The 20,408-nt window shown below is 35.5% G+C and overlaps 1 protein-coding gene across 2 annotated transcripts; it reads left to right on the forward strand.

Moving 5' to 3' along the window:
- The first annotated feature begins 2,528 nt into the window (after positions 1-2,528).
- Positions 2,529-20,408, forward strand: LOC137389751 (peroxiredoxin 2-like). 2 transcript variants are annotated; one of them, XM_068075837.1, is made up of 5 exons: positions 2,529-2,610; positions 3,126-3,268; positions 3,391-3,463; positions 7,794-7,947; positions 19,987-20,408. In XM_068075837.1, exons 2-5 carry the CDS (start codon positions 3,138-3,140, stop codon positions 20,241-20,243), a joined length of 615 nt encoding a protein of 204 aa, XP_067931938.1. In that variant the 5' UTR covers positions 2,529-2,610; positions 3,126-3,137; the 3' UTR covers positions 20,244-20,408. The 2 variants fall into 2 exon arrangements, with proteins under 2 accessions (XP_067931938.1, XP_067931937.1); XM_068075836.1 differs by lacking the exon at positions 2,529-2,610 and adding an exon at positions 2,724-2,796.

Consider the following 20,408-nt stretch of genomic DNA (forward strand, 5'->3'; position numbering starts at 1 on the left):
GATCTACGGTTATGCTACCGTAATACCAGTATAATATTGCACCTTATTTTTACAAACTCGAGTTTGTAAATACTGTATAACTCGGTTTGGTAACTGGACTGTTGGGCGACAGTCACTAGGGCGACAGACACTTAGGCGACACTTTCGGTTCGAAAGGCGACAACTTCAGACGGAAAGGCGACACGGCAGACAAACCGGCGACAATTCCAGACTGACAGGCGACAAATTTGTTGTCTGCTGTTTGGTTGAAGGCAAGGTAATGTACTGACAAACTATGAGAAGCTGTCGTCGTGTGCAATGCTTACGTATATTTTTGAAATGTAACCTTGACAGTGTTGTTGTTTTTTTACAAATGTTTTTATAGATCGAAATAGCAACATGTATTTTTAAACGTCATTGGTGGGATTTCTCTGATTATGCTAGCCCAGACAATTAACAAAATATTAAGGTTTTTTCTAAAAATGCATCTAGCTTATTCAATTAAAGCACCAAAACTTGTTTTTGTATCAGCATGTTTTTTTAAAACTGTTCGAAAAGTCACGTTCTCGGCTGAAATGTCGATAATCTTGTCTCTGATTGTTGAAACTTTAGAGTTATCTTACCTCGAGAAGAAATAGTTTTATGGTTTCGATCGTCGAAATTCACAGTAGCTGGGAGAAGAGTTTGCTCTTTGTGTGAGATGAAAAGACAATACCCTATTATTGTGATTTCTCATTTACTTGTGGAAATAATGATTTCTTTATCCTTGTTTCTTTACAATTATGATAATAATTCAATGTCATTATAATGCAGACTCAATAGGCGGTTCACACTGATCTATGTTTGTCGCGATTTTATTTGAGTACGAAGAATGAAGGCTTTTTCTGACATAGCTGTCTAAGATATATCCATATTTTACTAACTTCTGCAGCTTGTTGCAAGAAAACTAAACAGCATCACAGAAAGCTTATGGAGAAATGATCCATTCCAAAGCATATAAATCAACCAGTTCTGATGCCATGTTACCTTTAGAGTCACTTAAAGTATTTGACTGAATTACCCATGTCACAGATCCCGATGGCACACACAACCTGTAGTTTGAGACAATGAGGAGTGATCAACACCTCAAAGACATTTGTGATATATACCCAGTTGCAGGTTAATGCTGCCACGTGCCACATCATATACTATATTTTGCATTTTAACACACACTGTGAATCTTTTTTATACACGACTATTTTAACAAAGGACAGACTTCAGAAACGATGGGAAGATATTACATAGACAGCCATAGGCTTGAACTTTAATGACAACTGTATTAAAGAGTGGTGTAGGGAATTTCCTGCAATTATTTTTGTGTATGATTGAAAGTGCAAGTGCATTCGAGTACCTGTGAGTCACGGTGTATAATTATACTCCTGTAATTCAAATTATCTTTTTATTTAAGTTTTAGAATTAGCAGAAGGTAATATTCAGTTGCCAATTTATAACCGTGAACCTGATCTCGCCATTCTAGATAGGAAAGAGAAGTTCTATCGCTAGATGGGTTTATCTACATAGTATCAATCAGAATAAAGTCACTGTAAAAAAATTAATGCTGCAAACTATTGATATACGTATTTTTGAAAGTTATATATGATAAAAATCAGCTTTACTATTTGTATAAATATACCAAAAAGCAAATTTATTAAAATGTATCAAGCTAAACTCATATGTATATATTTATTTTCATACTGCAATCAGAACAAGAATATACATTAATTTGAGAGCTACTACTGAGGGTCCTAATACATGATACATGAGCCAAAGATAGTATAATGACTCATCAGCAGCGATATGCTAGTGACTCAAGAATGCATCGCTTCAAAGGGGTTAAAAAAGTTGGTACCTCTATGATGTCATAAATTAGACGGTAAGGAATCTCAGACTCTTGCTACACTGATAAGCAACTTGCCAGTTTTTCCAAGCATTCAAGGAAGGAAGTGAAAAAGAAAATAGTGACTGGCTAGATGACTTCTGAGTGTGTGGAGTTGACAGACTCTAGAGTTAAATTTGTGGAAAAGGATGAACAGAAGAATAGTTGGGCGATTAAAGACAGATTAATCTCAGCAGTTTTTTTTAATAATAACCATCTCAATTAAATAAATATTGAGTACATTCATTAATACAATAAAAAATTCTACTGTGTGTAAAAGAATAATGTAATCAGATTAATGAGGATATAAGCAGGTAATAGATGCCAAGGAAATAAGGTGGAGCAATGGGTGAAAAATATACTAATGCAAGATTTCCGATCTGGGCATCAATAAATTTGGCGTCTTGTTAGTGTTCACTACTGATTCACAACAACATAACAGGCCATTTACAGGACTTAAAATATTTTGAATTAATCCTGCCCTCAGAATTGTCGCCTCAATGTCCAGAATTGTCGCCTGTTTGTCCGCTGTGTCGCCCTTCCGTCTGAAATTGTCGCCTTTCGAACGGAAAATGTCGCCTAAGTGTCTGTCGCCGTATTGACTGTCGCCCAACCGTCCATAACTCCTCGGTTTATGCAAACCCGGGGCACTCTAATCCGCCATAGCGAATCGTTCTTTCTTCTTCCCGCCATTTATTCCTACGCTCGTAGCACATGTTAGTTAGTAATCTTTTATTTTGCTAAGAATAAAAAGCCTTTATTTGGAGGCATATTATTAAATAAAATGAAACCTGTAAAAGTATCCTGAATACAAAATAGTAGTGAACAGTTCATGTTTAATTTGATATTACATGTTAATTATTCTTCTACGACCGCTTGGTTTTTGTTTCGTTGCTATCAAGGTAGTCGTCTACAGTGGCCAAATTTTGCGTTTCATCATATCATTACTTTTTATTATTTACATGTAATCAATTTTTGGCAAAAATTCCGAGCTCATATCCTTCCGCTAAAAATAATATGTCGTGTTTTGTAGTACATTGCCTCGAATTATTTTGGTTTTAGTTACCGTGTCTGTTTGAATACCTATTACATATGTTGAGTACGTGGCCAGAGTTTACTGGATTACACGTGGATATTCATTCTAATGAATATAATAGCCCATCTAATTTTCGATTATCTTAGTTAACGTTTTCTCCTTGCTGTCAACTAATGTAACATATTTTATTTACAGAGGACAAACGTCATGAGTCTTGCTCTTACTAAACCAGCTCCCAATTTTACTGGAACAGCTGTAGTTAACGCCAGCTTTAAGGAAGTCAAACTCTCGGATTATCGTGGAAAGTATCTAGTTTTCTTCTTCTACCCACTAGATTTGTAAGTTAGCGTTTTCGCTAGAAAACAAATAATATTCTGCTAAATGCAGTTAGAGTAAATCACATGCTTAAATTATCTGTACACTGTTTCTTTCTGATAAAATTTTGCTTCCAATTTTGTAGCACCTTTGTATGCCCAACTGAAATCATAGCCTTCAGTGACAGAGCTGAGGAATTTCGCGCCATCAACTGCGAGGTAACGGCAACCATTAGTTAATTAAAGATGTGGTTGCGTCAAATTTAAGCTGATTTAAACAAAAAGTACTTTTTTTGTCTATTTGTTGATATGCTGTTTGTTGTGTTAGGCAATCTCATTGTCAAGATATTTGAAGATTAAAATCGAAAAAAAATTAATCGTGGTAGAAACGCTCAGGCCAAAAAACATGCCCAGACTTGCCCAAAATAATGTATACTGAACGTATAGTGAAACAATATGTCTCGTATGCACATTGACTATTGCGATAAAAGTCTAGTCCTATGCAGCTCTATTGGCATATACTTTATTTTTTATTTGCTCATGTTGGCTAGAATAAAATTTTAAATCCAGCTACAGATACATTATTATCAATGTATCAAACGTCTCAAATAAGTGAAATTAAATACTTCTCATATTACCTTCTTCTACATGCTGTGTAAACACCTTATTACCGACTACCAATTCTACCGGTCTACAGTAATTATGTCGAGCAAACTAAGTAGAATAAGTCTTTTGTATCGGCACAGTTCTGTCGCTACCCACATTGGAAACTAGTTACAAAGTAAAATAAACAAGCTGCGTCTTTGAAAAGAATATGTGGCAAAACCAACTGCATCCGTAAAAGTCATGTACACTGTATAGTCAACGTTATCGAGTCATTATTGGTATCAATTTGTAGACAGAAAATCACTGGTCACATTTGATTAGTTGATTCAAGTACTAAACAAATGGTCAGGCTATGCAAAAGTACCTGTCAGTACAGCTCCGATTACCCTCCACAAATCCATATATCAGACAAGATTTCAGCACAGGTGTCGATATATGATGTATTCAACGTTCTGAAAATTATATTTTGCATTATTTTCAACAATATTTTATTATATATAGTTTGTACAAGCAAAAAAATTTCATCTCGGCATAAAGATTTTATTAAAACTCCATCCAAGTCGTGGCCACTCACATAGTTTCAGCTCATACAATAGGACAAATTCATCTACTGCTGCAAACTCAAACAAAACATCATAGTTTACGCAGCACACATTCAAGTCTCTCTTTCCCATTTATGGCAGTTTCCTCACTGACAAAGCAGCTTCGCTGGTAGGACCACATAAACATCCTGTAATAAAACATGCAATAAATTTGTCATTCATAAATATGTCATTCTAACGCGTATCTACTGGAAGCTTTCAAATTGGGAGTTGGATAGATTATGAGTGTAATTTTAAAAATGAATAAATGTTTAACAAAAGCATAAGTACGCCAAACCAATGGTTTGAAGCTTTGGTTCTGGAAGTTAAAGATGTGCATTGATCAATCGGTATTCCTCACTTTCTACAAGTGAGAAGTGAACATCTAAACTCTAATCATAAATCTAAATTACTAGCTAAAACTGCCAAAGAAAATTTGAAGCAAATATAGCTAGGTGAAATGATAAAACATTATAAAATGATGATTGGTAATAGCAAAAAGCTGTAATTCTATTAATTAGTAAATATATTCATGAGTACTAAAATTATTACCTTTAGTATATTCATCAATCTAAGCCATTTTATTGGTAGATGCTGTGGATTAAATAGAAGCCTTAAGAACTCATTGTGCATCCATATCTCGCACGCGCACAGGAAATTACATTATAATCTCAAACAGGGAAAGATAATCTGAATGTAAACACAACAGTATATCTTTAATAGGAGACTCAAAGTAAAAGATAAATTCACTTCCATTCTCCTATCTTCCTCTGTAGCATAACACTGCTGACGTCTGTCACCTCTAACAATAAGCTGTCTCTCCCAAACTTTAACCACCTGATGCTCAGAGAACTCAGAGTCGCCTTCGCAGTAACTGGAAGCTTTTTTACAATTCTGTTGTTCGTCAATAAAACGTGTCGATCGAGTTATTCATTAAAGTAACGATGTTAATTAATTTAGTAAATGTCGATGCGATCTAATAATAGAGTAAACTCCCTAACTTTGAGATCACAGACAAGTCGTTTTACGAGTGATAACATTTATTATGACCTATATAAAAATTTTGTGCTGATGATTGGCTAATGAAGCGATCTTATATTTATCGCTCGTCGACTCTTCGGATGTATCACTCGTTACGTCACGAATGAAGCACCCGCTGGAATCTGACGTTTTTGAAAGATGGCCTCATTCAAATGCATATATCTCTGGACAGGGTTAGTCTACAAAGACAAAGATGACATCAAATTGTAGCTGATGTTTTAGCCTTTGATTGGTCTTAATTTCATTAAATCGACCTTTTTGACGCAACCACATCTTTTACGCCTTTTCTTACTTAGACTGCTACTTATCATTGTTGTATGTGACTGCTAAACGGACCTAAAATCCCAATTTGTTTTTTATTATAGTTCATATTGTTGAACTACAATATTTTTGATAACTAATTTTCTCTGCTACCTGCAAAGTTCAGGCATGGTAGTAATGCATTGTTCATGTGATCTATGCAGTGCACCTTCAGGATACGATTACCCTGATGTACAATTTTTGTCACCTTACAAAGTAAAACATGATTTTTTTTACCTCACCATATGAATGAAACAAAATTTTTGCCTGAGTTCAAATTTGGCAACGACAAATGACAGAGACACCTAAATGCTGTTCGCCGAAAATACTTTCACAACACCTGAAAGAGACATGCTGACCGACTTTTTTCAATTCAGCAATTCTTGTGTGTAACACGGTAATATCTTGCTTTCAAAACCAGTAGCAAAGTTTAAGTGGTCATCCCTTCATACAGAAGGTTTAGTGGTCAGGCAACTTTTATTAACCTGCTAACAGAAATCTACTTCATTTCAAAAATGGCATCGTTCAGTTTTTCTTGCAGAATTGGGTTGAAAAGTTTTTTAACAGGTCTGCTAAAAGTTATAGTGAAAGCCAAGCCAGAAGTCCCTGGGCGATAAAATTTTAGTGATAAAAAGTTGAACTTCATTAAAATAGTCAAAATTAAAAATACATACTAAAACTTCATTTAAAGAGCTTTAAAGCTTGACTCGCGACCAAATTCACATTACAGTTATTTGTTATTAAAAGATTCATCATGTCTTACTCTGCTGTGTTGTAGGTGCAAAATATGTTGAAATGCGATTACAAGCTCTTAAAAGCTCAAAAACGAACGGTTGATCGCAGCCATCATGAAACTGCCGTAAATTGGAATCAGTTTATTTCTCTGACATAGCCATTACATTTGGTTATAGTTTTGTCACGTGATGTTCTCACATAAATTAAAAGGCCAATAAAAGGCTCAATATTAAACTTCTCATAGCACTAGTTTATGACAAACACTTCGGGTTTTATCGAAGACCCCGTATCAAATATAGATGCTTTACAGTTTTGTTTCGGCTTGGTCTAATCGTCTAGTCGTAATCTGATCATGTGATCCATAGTTTGCGAATAATTTCTGCAGCATTTTTCGATTATCACAAGTGACCAACAGGCTCGTCATGTTCATCAGACAATGATATGCACTTCGAGCTAAGGTTAAAATATTAAACGAATTTTCACGGTAGGTTATAAGATATCAGTGCTCAAAGTGACAGCATTACGATGATGATAAAATACACGCGTACGAACAATAGACATGGTTTTATTGAATGCGTGAAGTATATTTGTGAAAATATTTCGACGAATGAGGTTGCATGAAAGTGTAAACAGAAGCCATGTTGTACAACTACGTCCCATTTCAGCCGTTTTGGAAATAGAATCCAAACTACGGCGGTCTCGTGTGGCTGCGACTAACTTTTCATTTTTGAGATTTTAAGAGCTTGTAATCACATTCCCACATATTTTGCACCTACAACACAGCAGAGTAAGGCATGGTGAACCTTTTGATATCAAATAACTAATGTGAATTTTGTTGCAAGTTAACCTTTAAAGTTCCTAGGTGTCCAGCTATACCTATTAAAATATAGGAATGAACTCTCAGTTTCATGCTAGATTTGATCTCGGAACCTCTCATTCACCAGGCAAATATCTTATCGATTAAGCTACGCAAAATTGATGGATTCGTTTCGGCGATATTTGTTGTTATGCGGTTGCAAATACGCATACCGCGTTGCACAAATCATTAAAGCGTGTTCTCACCGCTCTTATTGGTAAGTTTACTAATAGATTTAGTAACTAACGTCGACAAATTTGCTATTGGCAATGTGCCAGGCTAATTACAAGTGGCAGGCAACTGCATTATCTGACACTATTTAAAAGCTGCTTTTTTTCCCAGTGCCATGCCGGGTATTTCGCTAGCTCATTATATAAATGCCTTTATCCATAACATACGTTTTAAGTTCTGTGTTACTTCATTTGAACAGGTTGTGGCATGTTCTACAGACTCGCATTACAGTCACTTGGCGTGGGTGAATACTAGTCGAAAAGATGGTGGTCTAGGAAATATGAACATACCATTGCTTGCCGATAAAACTGGTGAAACCGCCAGAGCTTATGGAGTCTACAAACAGGATGAAGGTGAAAATATTGTTAATCTCAATATTGGATTATTTCTCCAAACTATTTTTATTGTTAAAGGTCGACTTGCAACAAAATTTACATTACAGTTATTTAGTATCAAAAGGTTCACCATGTTTACTCTGCTGTTTTGTAAGTCAAATATGTGGAAATGTGATTACAAGCTCTTAAAAGCTAAAAAACAAATGGTTAAATAAACAACCGTAGGTTAGAATCCCATTATTTTGATGATTTACTCAACTCGCCGTGGTTATTGTTTTGACACGTGATGTTGTCATGTAAAATGAAAGGCCATTAAAAGGCTCAATATAAAACGTCTCATAGCACTAGTTAATGACAAACAATTTGGGCTGTACCGGCAAGCCCTTATCAAATATAGATGCTCGTAGCCTGTCTTGACAAACTTGTTTTTGTGGAGTTGTCCCCATCGAGCGGGCGAGCAACAACAGCTTGTCACAAGAGGTACTGCACCTGATGCATCAGCTGCACGTATAAGGAGTTGTTCTCTTCCGTCTACGCGGCTCGGCTGCGATGTTATGTCGGTCATTCCATTGGTAATCATAACGGATTTTACGCAAAAGTTTATGTAGAAAAATTAAGATAAGAACGTTTAACTAGCGACCCGTCTCTGCAGTAAACTTTGGTAGAATTTAAGAACTTAGGCAACAACAGCGACTAAACATGTCATTATTTGTGCGCTCAGTCAGTTTTATTTCTATTTTTGTATTAGTCAGTTTTATTTGTTCTTATTGATTTTATTTTAAGTTTATTTTATTCTTAAGTTCTACTAAAGTTTATCACAGAAACTGGTCTTTGGTTAAATGTTGTAATCTTGTTTTTTTTCTACATAAATTTTTGCGTGAAATCCGTTATGATTACCAATGGAGCGACCGACATAACATCGCGGCCGAGCCGCGTAGACGGAAGAGAACAACTCCCTATAAATGCAGCTGATGCATCAGGTGCAGTACGTCTTGTGACAAGCTGTTGTTGCTCGCCCGCTCGACGGGGGACAACTCCGCAAAAAAACAGTTTTTCAAGACAGGCAAAGATGCTTGCTGCTCGCTACTTTACAGTTTCGTTTCAGCTTGGTCTAATCATCTAGTCGTAATCTGATCATGTAACCCATATTTCCTGCCAAATGAATTGAACAATTTCTGCAGCATTTTCCGACCATCCCAGGCGACCCAACAAGCTCCTCATAGTTATCAGAAGATGATATTTACCCCCTCCAGCTAAGGTTAAAGGTTGACTTGCAACAAAATTCACATTACAATTATTTGGTATCAAAGATTCACCAAGTCTTACTCTGCTGTGTTGTAGATGCAAAATATGTGGAAATGTGATTACAAGCTCCTAAAAGCTAAAAAACGAACAGTTAATCGTCGCCATCATGAAACTGTCGTAGATTAGAATCCCTTTCCAAAACAGCTCAAATGGGATGTAATTGAACAAGATGGCTTCTGTTTACTCTTTCATGCAACCTCATTCGTTGAAATATTTTCATAAATACCCTACAGGATGAAAATATTCGTTGGTTATAAAAGTTTGTGATTTCGCGAACAGTCGATTCCGCGAATTATTAAATTCCGTGAATAATTAGTTCTCTTTTTAATCACAAGGGAGAATAACTACTGCATCAAATTAAAAACTTGCCGCTAGGCATAAATACTAAACTTAGTTGAGTTCTAAAACATTTTTAAAATCATTGCCTGGGCTTTGAGCTAACACCATTGCCAATGCATCACATTTCTTTACAAAATTATTAAAGTTTGTCACAAGATATGCAGAATGGCGTCATCGCAAAAATAGCCGCTAGGCAGAAGTACTAAACGTAGCCGAGTTCCAAAACTTCTTTAAAATCATCGCCGGGGCTTCGAGTTTTATTGCCATTGCATCAACTTTACAAAATTATTCAAGGTTTTCACAAGTTATTTGGCATGGCTTCGTCATCGCAAAAAATCTCTCCTAGTCTTTTTACATTGAATTCAACTCCATCAATCTCTAATACCAAAGTTGAGGATGATAATGATTCTGATCTGGACCTTATGGTATGTATTTGATTTGCAGTGCAGATTCGTTTTTCCATAATTAACTGCATTAGTTAATTTTTTTGTTTTAAAACTGATCGCTTTCATTAGTTACTTCAGCTATTGTTTTTGCACTTCTGCACCACAGCACGTTTTTGCACTTTTGCACATATTAATATTTTTTCTTTTTTTGTGTTTACTGCAGATTGAGAATGAAACAACCTACTCCGATTACGAAAATTAGAGACTAGTAGTAATATTCATCAATGCAGGAATATTGGCAGAGAAGCAACCAGTCAACCTAGACCCCTTTATCGACAACAACTCCTTGATATCGCTGCAGCAAAAATGATTATATTATATATATTATTTCATGTATAGATATATTATAATTTATTACAAACTTGAGTGTACAAATAAAATATTTCAAATACAAATAAAATTTTACAAACGATGAATGGACTAAATATAAACAGTTTAGTCCATATGGTTGTCTAGCAATAAAATTAAATTTAGCTTGTAATCGCAATTCCACATATTTTGCAAATACAACACAGTAGGTAATGTGAATTTTGTTGCAAGTCAACCTTTAAAGGTTGACTTGCAACAAAATTCGCATTGCAGTTGTTTGGTATCAAAAAGTTCACCATGTCTTACTCTGCTGTGATGTAGGTGAACAATATGTGAAAATTTGTTTACAAGCTCTTAAAAGCTCAAAAACGAACAGTTAATCGCCACCATCACGAAAACGCCATAGGTTGGAATCAATTTATTTCTCTGACGTACTCAAGAGATTTGGTTATTGTTTTGACACCTGAATGGAAAGACCAATAAAAGGCTAAATATAAAACGTCTCGTAGCACTAGTTTATGACAAACTTTTCGGGTTCTAGCGGAAAGCCCTTATCAAATATAGATGCTTGTTACTTTACATTTTTGTTTCAGCTTGGTCTAATCATCTAGTCGGAATCTAATCGTGCGACCCATACTTCCTGCCAAAAGATGCCAACAATTTCTGCAGTATTTTTTATTATCATGGGTGACCAACAGGCTGCTCGTGTTTATCAGAGGATTATATGCACTCCTTCGAACTATGGTTAAAAATTCAAACTAATTTTTAGGCTAGGTTTTGAGATGTCAGTGCTCTAAGTGACAGCATTACATTGATGTTGAAATAGACGCGCAAGTACAATAGTCATTTAGAGAGATTTAACCTTATGCGTTTTCGTGATGGCTGCGATTAACTGTTGGTTTTTGAGCTTTTAAGAGCTTGTAATCACATTTCTACATATTTTGAACCTACAACACAGTAGAGCAGAGATGGCCAAATGATTTTGGTCATGATCCGCTACAACCGAATCTGACAAATTAAAGATCCACGATGAGCTAAAAATGTGCATTTTTCTATTTTATCATATATAAACATACAATTATTTGTGTGCATTTTAAAACAAAGCATCAAATATGATGTTGAAAATTTTTTTTCAAATACATAATGTGAGTAAAAATCATTAACTGAATGTGCTGTAATAAATACGTTTGATATAGGTAAGAAAAATGATGAGCGGGCTTTGACTTCACAATACTATCAAAGCATGGTTACTTGCTACTTACAGTGACTCCTAAAGTTCATGAAGAAGAGTACTTGTGAGTCGTGTTCTATGATGGTTTTCCACAAAAATTCATTGCTAAAAACAATGAATTTACAAAAATTCTAAGAAAAGCTTGCAACAATATTTTTTAACAGCCAACTTGAAAGATCCACAAAAAAAACTACAGAGATCCGGATCTAGATCCGCCATTTGGCTATAGCTGCAGTAGAGTAAGACATAGGGAATCCTTTGATACCAGATAACCGTACAGTAGATGCTCCTATACAGTATACCTCCTATAACGTAAATTCTAGATAACGTAAAAAGTTTATGTGAAGTTTTTGCTTTTTGCTATGTAAAAAAATTCCATATAACGTTAAGTGTCGAGTTGGGTAGGTCTTCAAAAACAATTTAAATGTTAGTTTCTTTCGCCGCACTCGCGGGAGAAAAAACGCTGTGCGTTTAGCGTTATATCTATTACAGTCATACTTCGACTTACGAGCTTAATGCGTTCCGAGACTGAGCTCGTATGTTAATTTACTCGCATATCGGTGCAATTTATTTATATATAGAACAATTAAATATATATTGATTGGTTTCCATACTCTAAAAAGTGCAAGTCAAACACTCAAAACAAGATATTGTAACAGAAAGAACATTTTGGTTATTGTCCTAACTTACCACATGTTTTCATAAAGCAACAAATAAAAAATAATGCAAGGAAATGTGATTAATTAAAATGTAAAATTAAATACATGCAATAGCAGCTAACGCTAACATTTGCCAGTGAAGGCGATATAAGTTATCCTTCATTACAACTTTTGAATTTGATAAATTTGGATTTTATCAATGTCTTAAAAGACAAACTTAGAAGCAAGCCTAAAAGCAAACTTTCATTTTTAACTTTACGTAATTAAAATGTCTTCGGCGTTCGCAGTTTGAAGTTTCTCGCTGGTTAGCTAATTTTTCCTTGGTTTCGCTTTCACGACTCGCCGGCCGTTTTAAGATAAATCTATCAAAAGACGTTTGCCTTTGTCGCCCTTTCAACATGCTGCGATTAGGACGAACACAGGTGTCGTCACAAAGGGTTAATGCACGACCACTAACCAACTTGTCCTAATGTCCATTTTTATAGTTTTGATAGATAGCGCCGGCCTTTTCGCATCGTTTCAGTTACGCTGTCACCGGCCAATTGTTTGTCTTGTATCCAATGCCTGAGCAGTCTCTCCATCATCAGTCGTGAAGATCGCTGCGCCGTTTAGAAACTATGGTTAGTTCTTTTGCAAACTAAATGCCCTGAATATATTCCTTCTGTTTGATAACTGTGGATGTATTTCTGTCATATTGCTGAGCTAGCTCAATCATGCATACACATTTCACATATTTTTCAATAATTTTCCGTTTAATATCAACTGTTATCATTCGCTTTTTCTTTGCATTATCTTTCATTTTACTGGCAAACATTCGGTCAACGCACAGTACTTGTAATTCACATAATTCTGTCCTAAAAATCGCGCACAAAAAACACGGTACAAAAGTATAACCTGAGCAGTTGAAAAATACAGAGTGATGCTGTTCTCATAAAACACCTCCGGCATACTTGGCAACTGACTCACGTGCTCGTATCTCAAACATAACTCGTATGTTAGTGCTAAAACTTGCTTAAAAGCTGGCACGTATCTCAAGTTTCTCGTACGTTGGAGCACTCGTAAGTTGAAGTATTACTGTATATACAACTTATGTGACATTCTAGTTTGTCGTAGTAGATCATTAAATGTGTCGATAAAAAGGCGAATAGGATAGATGCACAAATGTTCATAAATACAAAAGCGATCGATTGGTGCTGGTATTACAGCGTCGGTCTACCAGTCTTAATGTCACGAGTTAGAGGATCTTCAAAAATGATCCATATCCCAACCTTGACCCCTGGATAAAGATAGACGACCAAAATGTAGAACTGCTTTTCATAGTAAAAGTTTTTTGTTGTTCCGCCTTATTGTAGGCGTACAAAATATTTGTTATTAGCTTTACAGAATATACTTCGTTTGAAAAAATATGCAAATTGTTGTAAATGAATGTCGAAAATGTGCCGTCCCTATCAACATGTTGTAAATTTACCGCAATCATGGTCTATAAAACTGGTGAGATTGATCATGAAAAGGAGAAAGGTTTTTGATGCAAACCAATAAATCTGCAGTTACGGTCCAGCACACAAATTAAAAGCGTTAAGTAAAGTTTTTCCTTTTTGCATGACCTAAGCGGTGAGTTTGGAAAGATCTTGGAACGAATCAGGCACTTTACATGTATGTATTTTAATGTTCTTATAACATAAATTCCCTCTAGCGCAAACGTTCCTGTAACGGATTATTTATGTTATAGGAGCGTCTACTGTAATGTGAATTTTGTTGCAAGTCAACCTTTAAGTAACAATCATAGGACTTCCTTTCGACTGTTTATTAATGTAAAACTGCTGATTCAATCGTATCAAGGGTATTGCATTATGGAGCTAGCTAGTATACAGACATAAAAAGTGCGCAGAATAAAATCCAAATAATGATGTTCTCGGTTCAATAACCAAACAGGTGAAAATATTAGCCACTTATCACTAACACTTTAACGAATCATCCTGCTACTCGCATGCAACGATAAAAATGACTGGCTTTTCACAATTGCGCGAGGTTTTGGGAGAGTGCTAACAAGTATGTCTTCGCTATTCTGTGCCACCATCGCACTCTCAATAGTTTCACCAATCAACACAAGGCTTTACGATGCAGCTCTATCCTAGGTTTCTCAAAAACATGTCAGCACAAGTGATCTTCTTGGTGATCAGCGTCATATTCTGAGAGTTCAAGCAAACTTGCTAGATCAAGTACAAGGTTATTAACACTTTCAAGTCTGGTCGCTTTAGTACAACCCTCTGCTCAGTGGCTGGCCGATTTTGAGGTTTTCCATTTATATAATGTGCCTACCGTAATGCTAGTAAAGCTGTGTATGAGCACACCATTGTTGAGCTGAAAGCATGAGCTTTCATATCATATTAAACATGAGTTTATTCTGCTGAATCTAATCTATGTAACTTCAGGACAAAGAATGCTTTGTCACACCAAAATGATAATTTTCGTAAACAGAGTACAAGGTATGCTTATTGCAGTAAATACTTTGATTGTTTTTATTTACGTCTGACATGGCATATTATTACTAGAAATTCCACTGTCATACAGCCCACGACCAAAGAGATGGCCAGAAATATTGGCAAAAAAAGAAAGGGTACTGATGGTTGAGAAATGCAATATTAGCAGTCAAATGGCCTTGCAGTGCAATAGGATAACTGCAATGGTAGCTGTAATGTACTGGGTGTGGGTGTTATTATATACAACAAACAGCAATAATGAATGGAAAAGATGTTTATATTTTCCCCCTGCAATAGGAGAAATGCAATATTGGCCAATATTTGAAGTAAAATGCACTGATATTCTTAGAATAATCAATGTTATTAATATAGTAATAATAGAAAACCAATGCACAATTTTGTTTACATTTCAAAACGTCATAGGTAGCAATATCGAGAAGTTGTGGTATTTATATAGATTTTTAGAAAATTTATTTAAAAAGTGTTTGGTCATGACAAACAGCAATAATGAAAGGAAAATATACGTTTATATCTCTCCCTTGCAATAGGAGAAATGCAATGTTGGCCAATATTAGAAGTAAAATGCACTGATATTATTAGAATAACCAATATTGTTAATATAGTATTACAGCGATAATAGAAAACCTATGAGCGTTCACGCGTCTGGAAGATTTCTGCAAACTGCAGCAAAATAAAAGCTGTTATAAAAGTGTTATAAAGCTGTAGGCCTAATTTACTGTAATGTATGTAATTCAACGACAATAAAGAAATATGTTTATTATAACTCTGAAATGCAAAATTAGAAGTAAAATGGCAAGCTACTGTGTACTATACACAGTTTGAAAGTTGGTTGCGTTGAATGTAGAATGGTTTTGATAAGCGATCTTTAATAGAAAGCGAGTATGAGCATTCACGCGTCTAAAACTGTAGCAAAATAAAAAATGTTCTCGTCATAAAGGGGCGTTGTAGTTCGGCCTTAGCTTGTACATAAGTTGCAAAGAATTTCGGCTAACGTTTTAAATAATGAAACCTTCAGTGATTGGACAAAAAACACAGGCTGATAAACTGTGTACCACAATTTCGTACCTGTAAATCGGTCTACGCCCCAAACGGTCTACATTTATTACAGAAACTTTCGAATAAATTTGATTACAAGTAAAAATGCCATAGACTGATGAAATGAGCACGTTTTCTCGTGAAATGCGCACTGCTAAATAGTTCTACTACCTGTTGCACGGCTTTATTGGCGTTTCAATTTTCGGTCTTAACTTTTATTAAACCGAGCTTTTCAAGCGTTTTGTGGCAATTTTCGTCGAAATTAATCTGTCTATTTGTGTATAATCCGATCAGATGGGTAAGTTTTAAGATAATACTGACGGTTTACAAAGACTTGGTAACATATTTAAATAGGTTTAAATGTGTTTTGTATCGTTATTATACTTTAACGACTTTACAAAACAATGCTTAAATTTGTTGATGAAATTTCTAGACAAGGGTTCGTCTCATTGTTGATGAATAATTTTCGTAAGTTGTGTGCACATGCATTTATCATAAAAACTCCCACACTTCGCTCCGCTCGTTTGGTCGTGGGATTATTATTATTTTGCGTTGGGTTTATGATAAGGTACAACAGTCAACACATAATGACCTGTTTTAGAATCGCTCTCGCACATTTCTCATACTTGGTCATCATCATCCATAAGCATGTCCCTATCTGAATTGGATCCACCATCAACTCTCCCCTCCGGTTCATCATTGTAATCTAATACAAATAGAATTGTTCTGTAGCTATCCTTTATAAATGTATGAGTACCCTACAACCTGCTTCGGAAGTTGGTTGGTTTGAGCAGGGGTAGATTGGAAGAGGAGGAATATTTACCCACACCCTACCCCTTTAATCCTCCCACACCCTTCCCTCCTATCTCCCCACCCACCACCCCTCCTCTCTAGAGATGCCCCGATTCTAAATTCAGCCGATCCAATATACCGATTTTTATTTTATAGCGATTTTTATTGAAAAATAATCTGATTCAGATTTTTAGTGTTGCATAAATAATTGTTCATTTTATTATGCAAACATAAATATAATGCAAAGAAAATATAAATATTAATGCAATTATTTGTATTTATGGAGAAAAAATATATGTATGTATATTCACATACTGACATAAGTCTCTCTTCTATTGCTGGATGAACTGATGCGCCTGTCCAAGTTTAGAGCAAATCGGTGCTTTTCATTACCATTAGTGATTCAATTCTCTCCGTGAGAGGTCTATTTCTTCTATCACTATCAATGTAGCCAATCGTACCGAAGAGGGACTAACTTGCCACATTTGATGGAGGACAGGCTAAATACCGATAAGCTACCGGGGTTACCGTATTTTATACGATACAAACGATACTAATGTATCATCAGGATCAAGAAAGTGATAGATAACTTTATGCATCGACTGCTTAAATTACTTTCGTAAGGCTAGTAAATAGAAATACAGTCAAACATGGATAACTCGAACTTCACGGGACCGAGCAAAAGTGTTCGAGTTATCAGAGCGTTCAAGTTATCAGAGCACTGTCACAAGTCCATTTATTTATTACTAGATACATGTACATATACAAACTATAATATAAATCAAAAGCATAAGTGGCTTGTTTTAAATTAAACCATAACTGCCACGAACAACTTTTATCGTATTTACTAGGTAAATCAGACACGCTGATTCCGATTTTCTAATTAAAATAAAGATTAGGCCACCAACTTTCAGAGTAATGAAGGATTTTTTATAGCGTTTTAATATCGGTCTCGAAAACAACACGATCGGCATAACAAGCTCCGCCCATAAATACGGGGCGTAACCTAGCTTTTTAGGAACAGAAGTTACGTAGGGATGTTTAGACCGATTTAGAATAATAGAGATGGGTGTTTTAAAATCCATTAATATCTAAATTCAGCCTTAAAAATAATATGTCTTTTCTGAAAGGTAGATAAGCTATTTAGCATTGCATATTTAAAAAGCATGATAACAACGCTAGCTTGTGATAAAACCACGCTTTTTGAGCTCATTTTTCTCGGCGTCTAGCCCATTTAAACGTCATGTAACAAGCTGCGAGCAATTTTAAATAGTTTATATCCCTTTCATAAAAAACTGAAATTATTTTACAGGCTGAATTTAGATAATAATTGGTTTTAAGACACCCATCTCTATTATTCTAAATCGGACGAAACATTCCCAACTTACGTTTCTGAAAAAACTAGGTTTCGTCACATATTTATGGGCGGAGCTTGTAATGCCGATTGTGTTGTTTTTGAATTGGATATTGAAACGCTTTAAAAAAGCCTAAATGACTTTGAAGATTAGTCCACTAATCTTTATTTTGAGTACAAAATCGGAATCAGCATGTCTGATTTACCTAGTAAACACGATAAAAGTTGTTCGTGACAGTTATGGTTTAAATGCTTCTAATGTAAAGTTTAAAACTTTTTTATCAAAAAGTATAGAGATTTTACTATCACTTGAGATTGGTTTGTTGTTTGAGGTGATGTTAATGCCAGGACGTTTTTAGATTAAAATTGGCAAAACTTGATCGTTGTTGAAATGCTCAGAAGAAAAGAAATCTTTTTCTTTTGAGCGTTTTAACCAATTTTGCCGATTTTCTTGAAGTTTATGCGAAGGTTACCTCACTTTTCCTTGCTTCCGAAGGGCCATCGCTAGGTGGATGTTTGGTAAAAATCAAATTTCACCAAACCTTTAGAAAAGTCGTTGACAAAAATATTTTGCCGATGGTAATAACGATGCCTATGAATTACGAAAAGTTGAGTTTACCTCTATGGCTTGGAATAAAGTGATTTTTTAAAGCGATAACAACCGTCTCGGCAGCCGTTGGGCAAAAAAACTGTTCGAGTTAACAGAGTTCAGGTCGAGTTATCTAAAGCAATTTTTCATTACGTGGGAACGGACCAAAGAAACCGTTCGAGTTAACCATGTGTTCGAGTTATCCGAGGGCGAGTTATCCATTTTTGACTGTATTACATGGCATTCTTATTTTTCATCTTTGTTATCTTGTTCGTGATTGGCTGCAATAAATCATATCGCTGTAATTGAAAATACCACACTTTATGATTACGTCCTAACTAAAGCAAAAACGTTCCTCAGCTGTGTTGATGTTGATCAGGCTATAGACATGAAACAAATTGTGAGGCAGGCCCAGAATTGATTAGGTAAGAGTGAGGAACTTGCAGCTGATGCTCTTTATTAATGTAGCAGGCTAAAATATTGTTTTCTGCTAATAGTTGATCTGTAAAAAGTATCTGAAGTTTCAGGTTTTTTGAAAAAAGATCGGCTGATACAAATTCAGATACTTAACACCCATATCGGCGCCGATTCCGATACCAAAATTGCGACAACTCTACTCCTCTTCCCAACAGAGAGGAGGGGTAGGAAATATTTGCATGTAAATTGTAAAATATCCTACTTTGCAGCAGTATGTTCTATAGAAACAGTTTTAGAACTAGTCTAGTAATCTACTACTATTAGCAAGTAGTCACTTACATATCCAATAATAGTTTAGCCGAGGAACTAATCATATAAGATGTGAGTGTGACCAAAGATTGGACTAACAAGATGAGTTACAAAAATCGGAATCTATCTATAAGTGAGTCTAAATCATCCATTCGTCAAGCCATTTCTTGACAAACTAAATCAAGTGCATTCGCACCATAGATGAAGTAAACCCTATACTATATCTATGATTTGCAAAACTATATAAGTTTACTATATCTATGATTTGCACTGACATCTTTCACTTACTCATGCTGTGGTTGTCATTTGCTTCGCCTAATTCTTCAGAGTATTCCCAATTTTACTCACCTTCCTCATCATAAGTGTCATGTACTTAACTATCACTGTTATTTACAAACTCATCAATATTTGCAGCTATTTCTTTATCAATTAAGTGTCTTGCCATATTCTCAACTTAAATAAATTGACCAAGTTACCATTCTGACAGCCTGAGGTTTTTGAAAATATTTCTAGTTCTATTTGACATATTGGCATGATGTTTTTTTGTACACAAAGCTGAAACTGAGGGCTATCAGAATATCAGCAATATTAGCAGATCAGAGGTCAAGAACTAATCCCATTAACTAGTATGACCTAGGTCGAAGTATTTCGATGTCAGCCACTTGGAGAGGACAACTCCAATCGAAATATTTCGATGTCAGTCTTGACAGTGTTAATGTAATTTTCAGTTTATTATGCAAGACTAACACTCACACGCTGCCTCTTTTCTAGGTATTGCCTATAGGGGGCTGTTTATAATTGATGACAAAGGCAACTTGAGACAAATTACTGTGAATGACTTGCCAGTAGGTCGCAGCGTTGATGAAACACTGAGGCTTGTTCAAGCATTTCAGTTCACTGACAAACATGGTGAAGTTTGCCCTGTTGGATGGAAACCTGGAATGGCTACAATGAAGCCTGACCCTAAGGGAAGTAAATCCTACTTCCAGAAACAAGCAAACAATGGTGTCGAGGCTGAAAGCTCATGAGCTGATTCCTTGTTAGTTAGGTCTGTGACTATCTGTGCAATTTGTTGTTATCTCTATCTTGATAATCCATTCATGTTGGTTCACCTACTGAAGTGAGACTTGGAATCACTTAGTATTGCTGTAGATTTCAATTATTAATAAACAACCCTTTCTAGATTTTTTCAA

This window comes from Watersipora subatra, chromosome 3, assembly GCF_963576615.1.
Source record: "Watersipora subatra chromosome 3, tzWatSuba1.1, whole genome shotgun sequence".
NCBI lineage: Eukaryota > Metazoa > Bryozoa > Gymnolaemata > Cheilostomatida > Watersiporidae > Watersipora > Watersipora subatra.